At 38.8% G+C, this 19929-nt stretch overlaps 3 protein-coding genes across 5 annotated transcripts; 2 read left to right on the top strand and 1 right to left on the bottom strand.

Annotated features, from left to right (window-relative positions):
* The first annotated feature begins 2394 nt into the window (after window positions 1-2394).
* LOC127949559 (NADH dehydrogenase [ubiquinone] 1 beta subcomplex subunit 7-like) lies at window positions 2395-4478 on the top strand. 2 transcript variants are annotated; one of them, XM_052547013.1, is made up of 4 exons: window positions 2395-2498; window positions 2593-2729; window positions 3632-3800; window positions 4298-4478. In XM_052547013.1, the coding sequence occupies exons 2-4, from the start codon at window positions 2618-2620 to the stop codon at window positions 4377-4379; spliced, it is 363 nt and encodes a 120-aa protein (XP_052402973.1). In that variant the 5' UTR covers window positions 2395-2498; window positions 2593-2617; the 3' UTR covers window positions 4380-4478. The 2 variants fall into 2 exon arrangements, with proteins under 2 accessions (XP_052402973.1, XP_052402971.1); XM_052547011.1 differs by having other exon boundaries at window positions 2497-2729.
* Window positions 4479-5949: 1471 nt separating this feature from the next.
* On the bottom strand, window positions 5950-15887 carry LOC127949507 (very-long-chain enoyl-CoA reductase). 2 transcript variants are annotated; one of them, XM_052546888.1, is made up of 12 exons: window positions 15757-15887; window positions 13635-13685; window positions 12141-12192; window positions 11617-11661; window positions 11234-11337; window positions 9361-9476; window positions 9043-9148; window positions 8517-8589; window positions 8105-8148; window positions 7977-8034; window positions 7803-7891; window positions 5950-7405 (listed from the first exon to the last, which is right to left on the bottom strand). In XM_052546888.1, the coding sequence occupies exons 1-12, from the start codon at window positions 15769-15771 to the stop codon at window positions 7232-7234; spliced, it is 927 nt and encodes a 308-aa protein (XP_052402848.1). In that variant the 5' UTR covers window positions 15772-15887; the 3' UTR covers window positions 5950-7231. The 2 variants fall into 2 exon arrangements, with proteins under 2 accessions (XP_052402848.1, XP_052402847.1); XM_052546887.1 differs by lacking the exon at window positions 15757-15887 and having other exon boundaries at window positions 13635-14266.
* Window positions 15888-16604: 717 nt separating this feature from the next.
* Window positions 16605-19909, top strand: LOC127949513 (dnaJ homolog subfamily B member 1-like). Its single transcript, XM_052546912.1, has 3 exons — window positions 16605-17153; window positions 18280-18848; window positions 18933-19909. The coding sequence occupies exons 1-3, from the start codon at window positions 16934-16936 to the stop codon at window positions 19164-19166; spliced, it is 1023 nt and encodes a 340-aa protein (XP_052402872.1). The 5' UTR covers window positions 16605-16933; the 3' UTR covers window positions 19167-19909.
* Window positions 19910-19929: the final 20 nt, after the last annotated feature.

Raw genomic sequence — 19929 nt, 5'->3', positions numbered from 1 at the left:
GACGACAGATGCAGACCTTCTCAACTCAACGGCCGTCACCAAGGTAGAAGTCCTCACAGATCCACTTTGATCTGAAAACTCAAGGTCCGACCTGATACCCAAACAGGATTGGGTCCGGGTTCATTATTGGTGCTTTTTCCAAATGGACTTGATAAAACTCAAATTATTTTCAAGTTTCCCAGATGCATACTTGCATGTTCAGGTCAAGTGGATTTTTGAGAAACACATGAAGAAAAGGAACAAACGTTTGTAACCTTGCACACAGAAATCTATCTTATAGATACGATACATCAGGAAGATGTATCCGCAAATACATCAGGAGAAGCCAGTGGCTTCATTACTCTGCGTGCTCAAGCAGGGCTTTCCTTTATTGTGTGCAGAAAGCCTTCGCTGGAGATTAGGTAAACAGCGACGCAAAACACACAAGTGAATCCATGATTTATTAGCCTATTTTTATCGACCTGAGAGAGAAATCTAATTTACACACAACCTATGTATACATGCATTTCCACAAGAAAGCATCACTAAATGTGCATTTCTTTGTGTTTTCAGGATGTAGACCTGGCATATCTGTCCCAGACCTCGGCAGACCTGACTGAGATCTGTCGGAGGACCTGTAAGCTTGCTATAAGAGACCAGTGCTGAGAGACAGCGCCGAGCAAGCAAAGAGACTGCTGTGGTTAGTGCGTATGTGCCTGAAAAAGCCACTGCACCATGGTGGGTTGGAGACTAATTTGAAGAGAATGGTAAAATCCTGGTTCATGAACACACATGCAAATACAAATGTCCTTTCTGTATTTTTCTATTTGTTTACCCTACAATGTGCTTGTACATTTACTGGGCCAATCTGAAAAATACAGGCTTGGTTTGTGCTTTAAGCTGAAGAAGCCAAATGTATTATATTATTGTAAGATTTTTGTTTTTGCGGTTTTAAAATATTTGATTAAATGTTTTATTGTATTTATTTTATTTTATGTCTCACTAATCAAAGTTCAGATGTTGTACACCAATCCTTTCATGTTGAGCAGACCATATGTATCTTTTCCTCATATTTATGATAGGTCAGAGCCCTCAGCTTCACATTGATGTGTCTTAACATCAGACTACAGAGATTGGCAGATGAAGCCCTGTGAAGCTTTAGAGGCTTTTTCCTAACTCTACAAAAAAAGATTCAAAGCCTCAGAGACAGACCCTACCAGTGACATCTAGTGGTCAGCATCAACTATAGCAGCCACTTTTAAATGAATCGTAAATCTATTTGATCCCAGGTTTACCCTTTTTTATATACTGTATATTGTGTTGTGCACTTATATAATGTAAAAATAAGTATCATGGTGACTTAAAACCTGGTCATCATTCCTTCAGACCTGTTTCCAGGATGTTGATTGTGACCCAGTGCCTGAGATCTGAAAGAAGCCAAGACATTTGCTCGTTGGTCTATCAGCGATAATTAAATTCAATTCAAGTTTATTTGTATAGCGCTTTTTACAATACAAATCGTTACAAAGCAACTTTACAGAAAATTATGTTTCTACAATATTTAGTAGTAGCTAGTAGTTTGTGCACATTTGACAGGATTTTAGAAAAAAATAAAAATAATAATAATAATACAAGACGTAGTCAGCTAAACGATGAACTATCAATATTATTAATTAAGTTATTATATGATACAGTCACACATGTAGCAATAATTGTTAGTTCTGTTTGTTGATTCAGGGTTAGCATCATCTGAGGTCCTCTGAGGGTCAGCATCATCTCTTCTCAGGTGTAATGACATAAGTTACAGAAATGTGAAATGTGTACCCGACAGTAATAAAGAACTTTTAATTTCCCTTTTTCTAGAAGAAGACACTTACTCAAGAAAATCAATTTTCAAACTTAGCCTAAACGTTCAGTTAACTTTAATATTTTAAGTAACTGTAGCTGCCTAACTTAACTTACCTGAAGAATTTGCGTATAGGTTTACATGAATCCAGTTGTTTTAGTCCATCAGTAAACAAAACATTCACTTCCACACCCAGTTCTGTTTAACTAGACCTGACAATGTTATTAGTCTGTTAATAATCATAAATACACACATTAATCCATCAAATAAATGAAATGGATCAGGGCATGTTGACTGACCGTTAGTTTTTTAATTTCTGGCTGGCTGTCACCGCGCGAAAAAAAATAAGTATATGTCAGTTTTATTTATATACTATCCTGATTGTTCATAAATTTGTTAATCGAACTAAACTGGTTTTATTTAATTTTATAAATGAGAGAAGCGAAGAATATGTTATGTTGATATATAAATTAAAATCTAAAGCTAATTAATTCATGAAATTATGAAACAGCAATATAAGTGATTGATTTTATTGATTTTGAGTTAAAATTCTGACAGCCTTTATGGAGACTCGATTCGGTACGGAGTAATCCATCTCGAGGACCTTTAGGGGTGTGTCACTCGTTGCACGTGTTTACTTCCGGCGCAGACCGGAAACAGAAGTTTTCTGGAGGTGACCGAATGGCAGTGTGCAGATTTGTTTTGATTTCTCCATTATAAGTTAAACTATTATTGTCAGTGATTGGACATTACACATTTTTTTGCAGGCAGCGGTGATATTCTGCGTCCAGAATGGGGTCCCACCTCGTGCGGAGCTACATCACGGAAAGAGACACTACGCCAGACCCGAGGAAACCGTCTGAATATGACCCGCAGCTGGGCTTCCCGGAGCGCAGAGAGAGAGGTGACACTTCATCCCTCACTCTCACACGTGATTGAGTCTCTAAACTGAACAGATTTAGTTTGAACTTCAGGTCCAATCGAGAGGCTTCGACCAAACATGCGCCTAGATGTGTTTGTTTAGGGTCTGTTTACATGACAGTTCTCACCTGTGCTCTTGCAGGGCTGGGATCACTATAACTCAGGGGCCAGTGTATGAACACAGACACCATGTTTGCACTGTTTAGACTAACCAGCAGTAAGATATTGAGTTATTGACTTAAATCAGGCCAATCTGTGTCTTTATAACTGATTTGAAAAACTTCTGACCGGTTTTGAAGAAAACAAATAGAATGAAGGTAACTTGTTTAGGCTAATCTAAGCAGTTTATTAAAAAAAGTATTTAAATTGCATCGATCTTTTTCTTAAAAACATCAAACTTCCTCCCACTTGCATTGCAGTCTTAATATAAACTAGTAATCTGGTGCTAATTTGTCATAAATGTATGCCACAGGCAAGAAAAGCACAATATTTCTGAATTTAAAAGTAAATAAAACTTAACATACTTTTTTGTTTCTGTTTATTTATTTTAATATGTTCAAAATACACATTCCAATTGCTTAGAATCACCATAAATCTGTTTATTGTGAAAACAATAACATTTATTCAGTTAAAAGATTAGATTAGATACAACTTTATTGTCACTGTGCAGAGTACAAGTATAAAGCCAATATGAACATGGTTAAAATATGGTTAGCTGTTGAACAGACAATAATCAGGTAAAATATAAGACTATATATATATATATATATATGAGCTGTCGTATCTTGTTGACCCTGTAATATAATAGTACCACAGAGATGGACCGGATGTATGGTTGTAGTCCGTGTCTTGTTGAACCTGTGTTCGCTGTGTTGTTTTTATCAGAGATGGTGGCGACGCAGGAGCAGATGAACCTGGCCATGCTGCCGGTGGAGCAGCGGGATTACTGCGCACACTACCTGCTCAAACTCCTCAAGTGCAAGAGAGACAATTTCCCCAACTTCCTGGCCTGCAAACACGAGAGACACGACTGGGACTACTGTGAACATCAGGAGTAAGAGAAGCTGCACTCGTTCAGTTTCACTGCACCTGGTGGAAAGTGTCACTGCTTTCTCCATCAGGATGTTTTAATGATTTCATCCATTACAATCTGACATTGAAAGCATATTTCATGCCAACAGTAATCTCATTAAATTTATCTTAAATGAAATCGTAATTTCTGCTGGATTAATTATTTAGATGAGCAAAGATTTAGAAAGCTTTAACATTTCCCTGAATAAATATATATCCTTTCTTACTTTCATCACAAAGCGTAATAATTTATACATTTTAATAAAACGAGTCTTAAAAGTTCAAATATTTGAATTATTAAACCATGATAAATGTTAATTGAATTATCTCTTTTAGCCCTGTCTTGAGGTGTAAAAGTAGGTCCATAACCATCATGAACATATCAAATCATGTTTCATACTGTGGTGATCACCAGTTATGCACAAAGTATTTATTTATTTTCTTGCTCAAAATGAGTGTGTTTTCTCTTCTTCTTTGCAGTTATGTGATGAGGATGAAAGAGTACGAGAGAGAGAGGAGACTGAACTTGAGGAAAAAGAGGATCGAGGCAGAAGCAGCATAAACGTCTTCAGTTCTCCATCAGTTTTCTCTTGCTTCTGTGTGTACATATATAAATATACAGCGCTCTCAATAATAAAGATGATCTTGTGAGCTCTCAAAACGTGAATGGAGCATTTTCTTTACCTTAAAAGTGTACTTTGAATGATTTAAAATAATGTTCAAATGTTAGTACACGTTTATATAGTTAAGTTTAAATTCAGTTGATTTAATTTCAATATATTAGTAATGTAGTAGTTAGAAGTATATTTCCCAAATGTGCTACTTCAGTACATCTAATATAAATACACTTAATAGCATATAATTGCATTACTTTAAAGTGTACTATGATCACTTTACATTTCAGTGGATTAACTATTTAGTTTTTAATGAAAAATTGAGTAAAAATGTATTAAGTAAAGACCTATAATTTAGTGTGCCTCTACTATGAAGTATAAATGCACTAATAACACATTGTATTATAAATCTATGTATGTGTAAATATGTACCAAAATTCACTATTTAACAGTTATCCAACTTTAAGAATAAAATACTCAAAGACAATGAGTCTCATTCATGAAACACGAGCAGAACGAATTTTTGTGTAAATCGCGTGTAAAGTGGTTTTGGCGTAAATTTTCGGATTCATTAAAACGTTCGTATTTTCCAAATGTTAGTTGGTACGAAAGAAATCTACACCTGCTCCCAGCCACGCGTAAATAGTGCGTTTAACGTCTGAACGTTTTGCTCATTAATACGGCTGCATTTTAATTCACCTTAATCGGGTACATATTTACACAGCATTTTGAAAAAAATATTATATATATTAATTACATACGGTTTTTCTTTTAACTTTTATTATGAGAGCCAGTAGCTAATAGGATCTGTAATATGCTGCCAAACTTCCTTTTTTAGGACCTGATACACCAGTAGTACGCTTGAAAATAAAATGTGGCGTTTTGAATGAACTTCTGATAATAAAACTTCAATTTCTGCAGCTGAGAAATGTTTCTTTTTCAGTCGCTTTTAAGAAGACATGTTGAAATACTTCGTTTGGTGTCAAAATATGATGCTCATATGTAGTTGTCAGTCGGATTTAATGGGCGGGATTTATGGTAATTGAGAGTGAGCGTGCACGCGCGTCCCACTTACGACTGATTGGAATTCATTAACACACACACATTTCACTATCACATCTGACGTTTACGAAGTTTTTGTGAATCAGGAGAAGAGTTTTCGGGAAGTTCTCTTTACGCGCAAATCACTCAGATATTTACTCGTATATTTACTAATGTTTCATGAATGAGACCCTATGTTTTTAATGTGGAAAAAGTGGTAATAATGTACTTGCACTATTTAAAGATATACTAGTTCAGGATATCATATAAAGGAAATGTTAACATAATTACAATACAACTGAAATTACTTAATTTAGAACAAAACAAAAAAAAGTGAGCAATAAATTAAAAATATTTTGATATTAACTGATTGGTTTTATAATTTAAATACTGTGTATGTTCTATGAATGATGAATATATTTAAAAGTGTATGAAAGATGGTGTACAGTTAACACCTGGAAAACACACACGGATGGATAAGAGCAAAGACTTTTATCCAAGAACTGAACAGTGTTATGATGCACAGCCAATTTAGCAGAATGCAATCAAAAGCTAAGCACTTTTCTTGAACTCCACAACATGCATTATGACTGTAAACGGACAGAGCACAAGCCAATGACAGTGTTTTTTATTTTATATAAACTGTTAGGTCAACAAACAGTTCTGCAGTCTGTGCCAGGTTACCTTCATCTTCAGATGTAAGAGACGCACACAGCACACGTGTCTCTGCGGCGCTTGTCTTCCAGCGGTTACTTCAGGTCCTGTTGTTAGTGTTTTAGTTATTGAGTGACAAGCAGAACTAGACATCTTCACTAAAGTCACAGCCGTCACTTTATCAGAGCATATCAGCGATCTCAGTACATGTAGTGCACTCGAAATACAGGAGGATTCCCAGCAGCGGAGCACAAACCAGATACAGAGGAGGAAATACTGTAAATACATGTTAAACCAGTTCCCTTTAGAGCTTTTTAAAGGGGTAGGTCATCCAAAAATTACTCAAAATCCTTGAGTTTCTTCTGTTGAACACAAAAGATATTGAGGAGAATTAAGGTAATCAAACAGTTGCTGGTAGCCATCGACTTTTATGGGAAAACATTCTATGGAAGTCAATGGCTACCGACAACTGAATTCTTCAAAATATCTTCTTTTGTTTGTAACAACTTGAGGGTGAATAAATGATGAAGAATTGACTTTAAATTTTAGGTGAACTACCTCTTTGAGATGTAACATGACAAGGATCTAATGAAGAAACGTCCATGTCTGGGGGAAATGATTTTGCTGTAAGTAGATGACTATTAAAGATAGTTAAAGGATTGGTATTGACATTTCAATCTCCCTTCATTAATGTTACGGGGGGGGGGGGGGGGGGGGGGATTGCATTGTCCAGACACAGGAAAGGGTGTTTAATCATGATCATGGTCCTAAAATGTGCTCTGTTTTCTTTGTTGCTAAGTTCTTATTTCTTTTGGGTGACTGGATTGTGATCCGGACGTGCTCTCGAGGTGTCCCCAGATGATGACATCATCCAGCCCACAGAGGGCGATGTGGAGCCACGAGAGCCAAGCTTCAGCAGGTTCTGGATCGGAGCTGACTTTAATCTTCAGAGTCAGGAGATCCTCCAGGAGATGATCAAACGCAGGAAACACGCATGTGAAACCAATGCAGGCGGGACATGACACAGTATAAAAGAGATGAGAAGGGGAGGACGAGGGAAGAGGAAAAGGTTAAAAAGACGAGGGGAACACTGCGTGACTCTGTCCTACAGGATGAAGGGCAGGATGGGTGAGCGGAGCGTGGGGTAGTCACGAAACTCCTTCAGATAGCTGCGGTGCTTTCCTTTCGCCCACACGGTCATCTGAATGAAGCCCACCAGCGTGAAGAAGGCCACGGGCAGACACTGGGTCATCAGAGTGAAGCCCAGCCACGAGCCCAGCTGCACACACACACACACACACACACACACACACACACCATGACAATAATTATTCACATATAATATTTAACATGCATTTTCACAATGCATTAAAAAAAAAACAATGATTGCATTTTGAGGCGAGTAATATGAATTTCCTGAATTCATGACCCTTTAAAGGTTTGTCTTAACAATAAATAATCGACTGATTCTGAGCATCGCTTTTTTGAGTTTGTCTATGAACCAAACTTTGACTTGTGAGATTTCATTTGTACTAAGGGTTATGATAAACGTAAAGAATAAGAGCATCTCAGCATAATGATTGAAGATCTTCTTCAGGACACAAAAGAAACACTGAAGCTAGATCAGCTCTCAAGAGAGCAGATAAAGCGGTCGTCTCCAGCGGAGTGTGTCTGACCTCATACGTGTAGTTGGGACAGGAGACCAGCAGGAAGATCCAAGTAAAGGGGTTTTTCGTCGGGTATGGGATCTTCCTGGTCTTAGATCCTGCAGAAAGATGAATAAAAGCAGGTCTTTTGGCAGTCTAATCACAGATTAAGTGTAAATTACAGATTGGGCTGTGGGATCGTACCGGGCGGTCGGAGATTTCTCAGAGCAATGTGGATGGAGAAGTTTCCGATCTGACAGAACTGGGACCGTAAAGAGATCATTAGACCTGATCTTTATCATAATTCATCATCCTGTATAAACAGCTCTTACCAGGAAGACGGTCAGGGCCAGTCGGATCTGCTGCTCTCCGTAGGCTGCAACACAAACAACACAAAACATGAGCTGAACACACACTCTGTCAACCGCTTTAACAAATCTTAAACATGCGAATACATGTAACCCCCTGTTTGTGTGAATTTTTATTATGCAATGTGATTTCGATCAGTGTATGTGTTTGCAGGCTCAAGTGTCCAAGACAAATTTCCTCACTGGGAACAATAAAGTGTATTGAATTGAACTGATCTTTTCGAAAGTCGTCGATTCACTTTATTTGATCAAACAGCAAAATAAATAATAATTGTGAAATAGTATTGCAATTGAATAAAAGCACATTTTTGCATTTGAATAGAGTTTAAAACGTCATTTATTCCTGTGATAAAGTGTGTGAATGTGTTGGACTCACTGGGTGGTGTGTAGAGCGGGTGGTTGATGTAATACGCCATCCAAGCTGCAAATCCCCAGTAATACGTGCAGTTCTGCAAAACACACACCGAAATATTACTGCAAAGGTCCATCTGCATTTATCACGTCTTAGAAGCGACTGGGTGGCTGACATTTCTAACATATTTTTCTCTCTCCATGTGACAAGTCGTGATTAATTGACTCGTTTGTGCTCATGAATAATAGCAGTTTCAGGAAGACTCATTTCCAGAGCCAGCACTTTCTACAGTGTTTCTTAGAAACAGCCATCAATTCTTTTTATGGTTATGTGCGGTCTATTATTGTCTGGAACAAATTCAAAGCAATTTTAAGAATAAAAGCACATGTTTTGCATAAAGCACGATTTCATTGGTCATTAGTAATTCCCTCTTTGACGATGCATTTATATTTGACAGTCTATAAAACATCTAAAGAAAGATGTCAGTTTTTATGATTCATTTGCACAGATCTACTTAGTTAAATCCATTACGAGAAGCCTTTTCTCTCACCTTGAAGATGTTGCGGAGAGGCATAGTCCCGTGTGAGAAGCGATGGACAAACAGTGTTTCCAGGAGTCTCTTCACGTAGTGGAAGGAGTGACACATGCACGCCAAACTACACAGATACAAACACTCAATTACCCATCAGCCCTCTGAAGCTGTCAGTCACTTTACTGTGTAAAATGTTACAGAAAGAGACACCAAACAAACTGTCTTTACACAGAAGGTTAACTTTTGTCATGATTAGCATCAAAGATGTCTCTTTATTGCCTCGACACGGTTACAAACCGTTAAATGAAAAGCATGTTATACTGCTTCTGTACTCACTGTACGACCCAGTGTTTGCTGGTGGTGAAGTCGTATTTAGGTGCATAAATAAACGGCACTCGGAAGTAAAACATGAGATAGATGAGCAGCGGGCCGGCGTACTCTGTCAGAAACACCTGAGAGAGAGACAGAAGCGTTATAATGCGCTCAGCTCCTCTGCGTTCATGTTTCCAGGTTATAAATATCTCATGCTCTCACAGAGATAATGTGACAGACACTAAACACACTGGTTGAGAGAGACAGATTAACACAGCCGGATAAACACTGACATTAAGCACATTTAATACACATAACGGAGTCCAACTATGACGTTATTCACAGAGCTCTCGCTGAAGTTTCTCAGAGAGCAGCAGGAAACATCAAAACACTCGTGTCACATGATCTCCAGAACATCAATCTGCCTCTGTTTAATCATGTGATGTGTTGCAAATATATTCCACTCGTATAACGCAATCAATGCCAAGCGCACCGAACGTGTGTTTGGATTCACCGCGAATGAGAGAGACTGGAGATTTGATTTATATTAAAACTAGATCAGTATAGTCTAAAGACAAGACAGACTTTAAGTTGGCTTGAAAAAGCCTAGCCAGAACATTTAAAGTAGTTTGAATTATAGCTTGCTGTCTGAAAGTTTTGAGTTTGAAGTAATTTGAAAGTTAAAATGGTTTTAAAGATTAAAGTTGGAATGTTTTCAAGGCATTACAGTCTATGCTAGTGTACCTGCTAGGCTGTTTCTAGCATGACTAGCATGTTGCTAACATGTTTAAGCATGATTAGCATATTACTGGGATAATGCTAACATGTTTAGCAAGTTGCTAACATGTTTCTTACACAAGCAAGTTACTTGCATGTTACTAGCATGATTAACATTACTACCATAACGCTAGCATGTTTAACAAGTTGTTAGCATGTTTAGCTATCATGCAAATTGTACATAAATACAATAATGACATCAAAACGTCAAAAAAAAAAATACAAATTGGTTTTCTAGGGATAAAGTAGTAATTATTTCTGTCATAATTAGTCCATACATTAACCATCATTTCACAGAAATAGTATTTACATGATCGTTTTAAAGTGGAAATATACTGATAACTCACATCCCGTGCTCAGTTTGATTTGAATACATCATACCTGGTTGCACATGTTCCAGTCACGAAGGTTTAAATGTATGAATGTAACCTAAACTCAAACTGGATCCAAAATTATCCAAACGCATGACCAGCACTCAGACTCGGTACTGATCTCCACTGGAAATAAATGACTTCTGTTCTGTAGCCTGTTGTTTGCAGGAGATGTGGAGAATGTGTGTGTGATGTGCAGAATGTGTGTGTGTGGGGTCTCTCACCGTGACCCAGCTGATCTGGTGGAGTGTGTGTGAGTGTGTGTGTGTGTGGTCTCTCACCGTGACCCAGCTGATCTGGTGGAGTGTGTGTGAGTGTGTGTGTGTGTGGTCTCTCACCGTGACCCAGCTGATCTGGTGGAGTGTGTGAGCGTGCGTGTGTGAGTGTGTGTGTGTGTGTGTGTGTGTGTGTGTGGGGTCTCTCACCGTGACCCAGGTGATCTGGTGGAGTGTGTGTGTGTGTGTGTGTGTGTGTGTGTGTGGGGTCTCTCACGGTGACCCAGGTGATCTGGTGGAGTGTGTGTGTGTGTGTGTGTGTGTGTGTGTGTGGGGTCTCTCACGGTGACCCAGGTGATCTGGTGGAGTGTGTGTGTGTGTGTGTGTGTGTGTGTGTGTGTGTGTGTGGGTCTCTCACCGTGACCCAGGTGATCTGGTGGAGTGTGTGTGTGTGTGTGTGTGTGTGTGTGTGTGGTCTCTCACCGTGACCCAGCTGATCTGGTGGAGTGTGTGTGTGTGTGTGTGGTCTCTCACCGTGACCCAGCTGATCTGGGCCCCCAGGTCTCTGAAGTAGAAGGTGGCTGTGGTTCCCACAGGCAGATGCTGCAGCACGTCCTCGTCCTTCAGTGATTTCCCCTCTGCACAACAAACCCACAACACATCAGCACTACCAAACAACAGAAGCTGCTGACATCTAACAGAGAGATCTTAAGTGTGTACGTGACTCCTTCCACTAGATTGATAATAACTGGACCACAAGACCCATAATGTTTCGATTTGTGCTGTTAATCAGAAAACTGAGACCTGCAGCACAAACAACCTGCAGACTCTTAAAGAAACAGCTGGAACTTCACCGCATGAATCCTACAGAAGATAGCGTCCAGATATTGGACTCATATTAACATTTTAATACGTACTGGGATCCAAACGAATGGATTGCCGGGCCGGATACCACTGAGGGTCTGAAACAAACAAGAAATACAGGAAAACAATTACAGTACTGAAAATACACACGCACTCACTTTAAACACACTTTTGTTCAAATGCTTTGGTAAAGACATTTTAATATTTTTCAAAAATGTCTTCTGCTCACCAAGGCTGCAATTATTTGATAAAAAAATTCAGCAAAAAAAAAAAAAAAAACTGTAATACTATGAAATATTGTTAACATTTTTAGCATCTCTACCAAAAAAATGGCATGTATTTGAAATGGGGGTGACCTTTCGAATGGTAGTGTACATCTCAGGGTTCACCTATTTTATTACAATCTTTTCACCGTGACATTATTTTCAAAACAAGGAAGCACATTTTCCCAGTGACTTTCCCTCGCTAAATGAATAATACATCAGCTTGTTAAATTAGGCTCTTATGAACAGCTTAAACGTATCAAATATCACCGCTTCATTAGCTGAGAGAAGATCAGAGACTCAGGTATACTCACGACTCTTGTGGAACATGGACTTGATTTCCCCGATGGTGGCATTGGGCTCAACCTGCCATCAACAAACACACAGACACCCGTTTAGAGCGTGTGTGTGTGTGTGTGTGTGTGTGTGAGAGAGAGAGAGATGAGGGTAAATTTAGCTACAATCCCCAGGCGATGTGGCTTTAGTACAGCAGCTGTTCTGACAGACTCAAAACACCAAACAAACAAACAAACAAACAACCCCACCAACACAAACACAGCCAACTGAGCAGATCTCCCAGAAGACCTTTAGAGGTCCCCGAAACAGCCAGGAGACTTCAAAAAAACTGCTTTATCTGATGATTGTGTGTTTCTTTCTGTGGACTGTATATGAGAGAAGCGTATATAATAATAAATAATAAAATGTGACTACTTACTTATCTTAAAAAAAAGACAAAAAAAAAAAAAGTGTAAGCTAATTTCAACACTATAAAAAAGCTATCATCACAGAGATATTTTGAAGCAGAAAAGCTGAAATAGCATTTAACACTTTGCAATTTATTATTTTTTACAATGCATCATAAAATACAACTTCCGAATAAAATACACTTAGAAGCATCATGAATAAATGCAATGGCAATTTCTGTGACCGTTATCATCAAGTATAAATTTAAGTCATAAATCATTTTCCCTCCAAAATCCTTTAAATCTTCAGTTGTTTGGAGCTACTCTAGGAATCTTTCCCTCTGTGATGTCATGACAACAGAGTGACATCACAGGGGAAGCGGCGGCTAATCCGAGGACATACGTGTGCGATCCTCAATAATCCTGGGATTCTAGAGGATTCAGGACAGGCACCTCCTCACAGGAAGAACACCACAACGCTGGGTTTCTATAGATAGCACCGCTCGAGGAATGAGCGTCTTACAGCGGGAAAAACATGTGCTTTCATTTGAACATGAGCAAGAGTTATTAAAGAGAGAACGGACTTGAAGCTAATGTTACCAGCCAGTCTCTGTACATGGATAGTTGATAACCAACACTGTCTTGAGGTTAAAAACATTTCTTTGAAGTTATTCACACTTTTTTAAACGCAATTGAGCTTTTTAATTGCAATTTTCATAAATTGCTCTGCAGCACATTATTAAATAAAACTGATGCAAAAACATTTCAGTTTCTCAATTTAAACATGAAATATTTTTTTTTTTTTTTTTAAATGTATTTTATTTCATGTGGATGCCAAGACTGTTTCTAATTTTAATTTATTTGAAGTCAAAGTACTAAATAATTAATTAATTAAAACGAACAAAAACACAGCAAAATTACTGAAACTTTAAACATAAAAAAAACTTTTTAATAAATACTAAAAATTACTATAGAGTATTAATGCTATGGTGAAATGGTTTAAAAAAATAATAATTGGAACCTGAATGCACTGTAAGTTGCTTTAGATAAAAGCGTCTGCTAAATGAATGTAATGTCAGTGTAAGATGATTTTGAAAATGAAAATGAGGGTAAAATCTCTCGTACCTTGTCCAGGAAGCAGAGCTTGTCCTTCGTCTTAGCGTCCAGAATCTCCACCTCGAAAAAGACCACAGCTTTCTTAGTCTTTTTAGCAGGTTTGCGTTTGGCGGGGGTGGGGGGTCCGGGCAGGAGTGACACGGCTCCGTTCTGAGCCTTTTTGGGCTGCGTGGCCTCTAAAGCCAAGGTGTCCATATTGTCGGTTTTATTTGTCCACTTTCTCTGAGTCTTTCACTTCTTTCCTCTCTTACTCCCTCTCACCTCCAAAAACGAGTGTGGGACGGTAGCTTAAATGTCAGCTGTGGAAATAAATCTCTCTGTCTGTGCCCCCACCCCTCTCTCTCTCTCTCTCTTTGACTCGACCCTCCCATGTCTGTGTTGTCCCCCTCTTGTTATTCATCAACACATATGTCCCCCAGACCCCCTAAAAACTCATGTAAACAAATCGACAAAACTGGTATCTCATTCCCTCACTCACATTAACTTTATTCTCTTTTTTTCGATTTTACTTCTGAACCTCCAGAGGAAACAGGACCCCTCACCAGTCATCCCAGTATGTGCTAATTATAGCTCGCCCCAACACACACACTCACACACACGTAACAGAGTCCAGCCATCTCCTCATGTAGAGACAACCAATATTTACACAAACCCAACAACATCACACACACAGAGTGACATTATGTAAAAATTATTCTCAAAAAAAAAAATTACCCGGGAGCATATACATACAAATATTTTATATATATATATATATATATATATATATATATATATATATATATATATATATATATATATCAAATATAATAATTAAGTGTTTATTGGCAAAGACAGATAATTTTGTGTTAGTTTGCTGCATTCTTTGTTAATTTTTTTTAACTAATCCAAATAACACAATTGCAGTTTTATTGAATGAAAAAAAAAATTAAATCATGACTAAAATTGTTAAACAGAATAATAAACAAATAATGAAATATATCAATTAGGCCATTTCATGACAAATGCACAAATCGTCATTCATTAATATTTGCAATGTCGTTAGCGCGTGCTGTTTTAAGGGGGAGAGAGATTATTAATAACTCAAGGGAGGCACGAGCGGATGATACTGGAGGAAATAAATACCCACTGCCAAAGAGAGAAACTCCAACCGAGAGACCTGGGTGGAATCACTGATCTATCTATATTATCTATAAAATAGATCAGTGGGTGGAATGCATTATTTTAAAGTTTACTTTTAAGAGAAATACCGCACTAGAGACAGGATCCCTGTTTGTCTGAAGAAGCGCGTGAGTTCACTTCGCTAGTAGTAGACATGTATGTATTTTAATTATTATGCGTAATAACGTCGGTTTTTGTATCTTTCTCAGTTCATTTCTTAATCTATTAGTTACTGCTCTGAATTATACCCGAAATCTCTTAGCGCCCTCTCGTGATCATCTCAAACACAGCTCATGTCAGTCTTATCAACGCGACTTTGACCGAACCTGTTCCACATGTTCAGCAAGCCAAGAGAGTTGCATCACCGTGTACAATGTCTTTAAAAACTACTCATATTCATTTAGCCATTCGTGTCATATTCACTGGCCAGATTATATGTGCACTAATAGTAAATTAAACACAGAAGCATCCACTACTTCCGGGTTTATGGAGAGCAGAGCTGTGATTTAATTCTCTACAGTCAGACACCCACAGTCAGAAAACATAACTTAATGGTGCTTGGGCTTGAATGAATGAGTCAGTCAAGTGCACGAGGTTCCCATTCACAATACATCTCGTTTGTGAAAGGCCGTTGATTTTTAGACTTCCCTCGAGGACGCATTATGTCGCAAGCGAGATTCCTATTGCGCACATTGTGTTGTAATCTGGGCCAGGGGTTGTTTGAGACTCTGTATAATCTGTCATCTAACGCGTTTCTTGTCTGATTCGTTATTCTTCCTCTCAGGCCGAGTGCTGTCACACTGTGGCGCGTTTCTCTCATCTTCAGCCTCAGTCGTGTCATTATAAACGCATGCAGTTCATTCATTTCCACACAGCACGATCATTTCTCGATCTGAAGCGCATCAGGAAAAGCGTCTCTGAACGCTAATGCGATTTGATGAAATCTAAAAAAACAGTAACAATGTCTTACCTCGTAATGCTTCATTGTTGCAGTTTGAATGGCTTATCCAGGTCAGGTGAGAGACGAGCGCGAGGCCCAATCAAGAAGAGCGGAAGACAGACACGGAGATCTGCGCTCGAGCGCGTCATTGGGTGAGACCTATCAGAGACGCCTTATCAGCAACCAATCAGAGACTGATTAGAACCAAGATGCGTTAAATAAACAACACGAGCGCCACCTAGTGTTGATGCGGCAGAAAACACTTGATTGTTCTAAACAACGCTTGTGTGTGGTGGAAATGATGACAACAGCAATGTGAGCACAACGATTATTTGTTATAAAAGAGTTATACAGTTGTATGCATAGTATATATATATATATATATATATAGTTGTCCATAGCAAACTGAAAATGTGTTTGAATCACTGATCTCTATTATAGATCGGTTGTTTGAATCCATATATACACACACTCACAAATTGTCTTGATGAGGGACAAGACAAAACAGAGGCTCAGAAACATATAATTAAGTTGTAAAGTTTTGCAAATACAATTAGTATTCGGCAAATTAACTTGACATCAAACCTTTTAGGGAGAAAAAAGCAAGTAAAATACGCACAAATAAAGTTTTAAATATATTATAACTAAGCATTCATATAACGAGTAATAAGTAGCTAAATAAATAAATTTAATGGACAAAAAAAGTATGCACTAAAATAATCTTTGGATAGGGACGGTCACGCGCTCAGAGCTGTAATGGCTATTTAAATGAGAAGCGTCCGTTGTGACGTCACGCAAACACGTTTATTACCGTTTTTTAAATTATTACTATTATTGTTATTTTTTAACAGTTACGTGTTGAATTGACCGTTTCTATCCAGCAGCAGTTCTACGGGTGGAGCAACAGCAGCAGCACATCCACGTGGCTCGAGTGTGAAAAACAGCCAGCGACTTTGAGAAACTTCTCGATCTTTCCTCGCCGTTTCAAATAGGGCGGAACCAGAGCCACACAGCGGCACAGAGAACCACTCAGGTGGACGGGACAACAGCTCTCCGATGAAATCAGGCCACGAGCTGTTAGAAAAGATTTGTTTAGAGTTGTTGTGAACTGAACTCGACGGATAAACAACCGCCTCGACGCAAGCAGGACTTTCTCTGAACCCGCTGTTTGTCTTCTGAAGAATATCGACCAGAAAAGAAACTCTCAATGGTGAAGATGGGGAAGGATTATTACAGTGTGCTGGGGATCCAGAAAGGCGCATCTGACGACGAGATCAAGAAAGCGTACCGCAAACAAGCGCTCAAGTACCATCCGGACAAAAACAAGTCTCCCGGCGCCGAGGACAAGTTCAAGGAGATCGCGGAGGCGTACGACGTGCTGAGCGACCCGAAGAAGAAAGACGTTTACGACCGATTCGGTGAAGAAGGTGAGTAAAATGATGCAAGCTTGTGTGTCACTTGTGCTTCTAACTCTATAAAGCGTTGACATGTCTGATGACACAGATTAGACATTTTTAGCAATTCGTGTTAAATTAACAGTTCACATCTTAAACTGTCGTGTCCGTGTGTGTTCAGAGATTATCCGATTATACGAGTTTACTGACTGGATTAGGATTTTTTTTTTTTTTTAAATCTGTATGAGATTTTGCATAACGTGCACGATATTGAATATATTAGATAACTGTAGTATATTCTCGATTGAGCGAAAACCATAAGTGAAACTACTGTAATGTTAATAAGTCTGTACAGTTACTGTAAATAGAAACGATTGTCATGCTGCTTTCTGATTGGCTGCCTCACTGGGGCTTTGTGGAAGCGCGCTCTTGCTGGAATATTCTGGTGGTCACGTGGTAGAAAGAGGCGGAGCGTCTGAGTGCTGTCAGCAGTTCTGTGTTTAGTGCCAGCTCGCCCTTGGGTTGAGTCCCATTCTTGAAATTTGGACGCAACCCTAGACTTGTATCTTTTCCAAAAGAAAATGCAGGGGAGAACAGGACACAACCTATCACTTTTACTTTCTCAGTTTGTGTAAATCCTTATCCTCAGTAATTCCACACATATGTCGATTTGTTGCAAAAATACAGTGTATAATTATTATTATTATTTTTTTTACTTTACCCTCAACAAGTGTAATTGAAATGTGACATGCCCTGTAAGTGGGGTACATCTTAGAGGCAAGCATTTGTAACATGACCATATGACACCTTATAATGTTATCGTAGATAATCAAAAAAATAAAAAAATTAAAAAGATTAAAATAATTTGGCTTTGAAATAAAATTATGAATTTAAAAAAAATAACTGATGTGTAACAGATTGGAAAATTAAAATAATAGCAGATTTATTGCATTTTAAATGAATACAAAAAAAAAATTAGATGAAAAATTCACATAAGACAGACGTTTCCTTTTACTTTGGTAAAACAAATGATCAGTGAAATCTTCAAAAGGTTATTATTTTTAAAATTTGGAACACTTTTTGCTCTATATAGTGTTGATTTTGCAACCAGTAAATGTCATAAATTCTGTTATGTGACCTCTGTGTTTGTCATACACAGGACTGAAGGGAGGCGTCCCCGGCGGTGGAGGTGCTGGCGGTAATTTCACCTACACTTTCCAAGGCGATCCTCATGCAATGTTTTCTGAGTTTTTTGGAGGACAGAACCCTTTCGAACACTTTTTCGGACGCAATGGTGGCATGGATGAGGATATGGAAACCGATGACCCGTTTGCCAGTTTTGGCATGGGTGGCATGGGCGGTTTCCCCCGCTCCTTTAACACACGCAGTCACGGCGGGAGACTGGAGAAAAAACAGGACCCTCCGGTGACCCACGACCTGAGGGTCAGTCTAGATGAAGTGTTCACTGGCTGCACCAAGAAGATGAAGATCTCACGCAAACGCCTGAACCCCGACGGAAGAACAACGCGAACTGAGGACAAGATTCTTACCGTGGAGGTGAAGAAAGGCTGGAAGGAAGGGACCAAGATAACTTTCCCCAGGGAAGGTGATGAGACGCCAACAAACATCCCTGCAGACATAGTGTTTGTGGTGAAAGATAAACCACATCCCGTGTACAAACGAGACGGATCAGATGTTATATATCCTGCAAAAATTACACTCAAAGAGGTAAGACAGGGATTTTAAGGTTTCTTAGTCTAAATTTGTTATCTCTTTGCATCTTTCTAATCCCTTTTTTCTCTACTTTCTCAGGCACTTTGTGGTTGCGTGATCAACGTCCCAACACTGGATGGTCGCAAAATTAAGTTGACTACACAGGAAATAATTCGTCCCGGGATGAAACGGCGTGTCACTGGGGAGGGTCTCCCTCTTCCGAAATCCCCAGAGCGCCGCGGGGACTTGGTTGTTGAATACGAGGTCATGTTTCCTGAAAGGTTGAGTCAGAGTGCCAAAGACACTATTGCAAATGTTTTGCCATCTCCTTGAGCTGCCTATTTATTACAACGCTGGAGCCATTGCTATTGGGGATTTTTGGTTTCATAGCACTTAAAGATGAATATTTGAGCTCAGCCCAATAAGCTGCCCATTTGCTGCTGCAAAACAAAACTGTTATTCTATAACATACTGCCACCGAGAGACTATCTGAACCGAAACATAGCTGGACTGAACTGGTTTATCTATCGGTGTCATGAACCCATGTTTCCTTTGGGTCTAGTCCAGCACAAAGTCTCCAGCTGTGGCCTCTGGGCCAGTGTTTGGTTGTGCACTACACACGTCTAAGTTTACATTGACTTGTTCCAGAGATGGACAGTAGAGGATGTTGTGATGTTTGGGGATACATGTGGCTTCTTTTCTAACGTGATCCCTCAGGAAAGGCTTTCTGTGAAAGCTGTCTGTAATTGTTCTTCCAGTAGAGTCTAATATAGACGTTTAGTAACGTCATAAAGTCATTCACAATGAAGTGGTGGCCCAAAGTGATCCCTGCTTGGATCATCCCTCATCTAAGTATGTGAATAAGCACATGCAAGAAATCACCTGGACAGCAATTTTACAGAATAAATTAGATTTTTTTTTTTTTTTTTTTTTTTATAAAAGTAAAAAGGAAGAGTCATGTCAGACATTGAACTGTTTTTCTGTTTACTTAACTGATGTTATGAATTGTTTTGACGTTTTTCTCTGTGAAATTGAATTTGTTGCTTCACATTGTTGATATTAAACTGTATGTGGGACACCCAGTGTTTTTTTTTTT

Source organism: Carassius gibelio, chromosome B1 (assembly GCF_023724105.1).
Source record: "Carassius gibelio isolate Cgi1373 ecotype wild population from Czech Republic chromosome B1, carGib1.2-hapl.c, whole genome shotgun sequence".
In the NCBI taxonomy this organism is placed as follows: domain Eukaryota; kingdom Metazoa; phylum Chordata; class Actinopteri; order Cypriniformes; family Cyprinidae; genus Carassius; species Carassius gibelio.
The sequence above is the reverse complement of the archived record's forward strand: the minus strand, read 5'-3'. Positions and strand labels throughout refer to the sequence as shown.

Bases quoted from the DNA above. Each gene is read 5' to 3' on its own strand.
- LOC127949513 (XM_052546912.1), top strand. From the start codon at position 16,934: ATGGTGAAGATGGGGAAGGATTATTACAGTGTGCTGGGGATCCAGAAA. The intron at 17,154-18,279 runs GTGAGTAAAATG...TGTCATACACAG, and splicing joins CGACCGATTCGGTGAAGAAG to GACTGAAGGGAGGCGTCCCC. The intron at 18,849-18,932 runs GTAAGACAGGGA...CTACTTTCTCAG, and splicing joins CAAAAATTACACTCAAAGAG to GCACTTTGTGGTTGCGTGAT.
- LOC127949559 (XM_052547013.1), top strand. From the start codon at position 2,618: ATGGGGTCCCACCTCGTGCGGAGCTACATCACGGAAAGAGACACTACG. The intron at 2,730-3,631 runs GTGACACTTCAT...TGTTTTTATCAG, and splicing joins CCCGGAGCGCAGAGAGAGAG to AGATGGTGGCGACGCAGGAG. The intron at 3,801-4,297 runs GTAAGAGAAGCT...TCTTCTTTGCAG, and splicing joins GACTACTGTGAACATCAGGA to TTATGTGATGAGGATGAAAG.
- LOC127949507 (XM_052546887.1), bottom strand. From the start codon at position 13,820: ATGGACACCTTGGCTTTAGAGGCCACGCAGCCCAAAAAGGCTCAGAAC. The intron at 11,662-12,140 runs GTGAGTATACCT...TGTTTGTTTCAG, and splicing joins GTCCATGTTCCACAAGAGTC to ACCCTCAGTGGTATCCGGCC. The intron at 7,892-7,976 runs GTACGATCCCAC...ATCTTTCTGCAG, and splicing joins GAGAAATCTCCGACCGCCCG to GATCTAAGACCAGGAAGATC.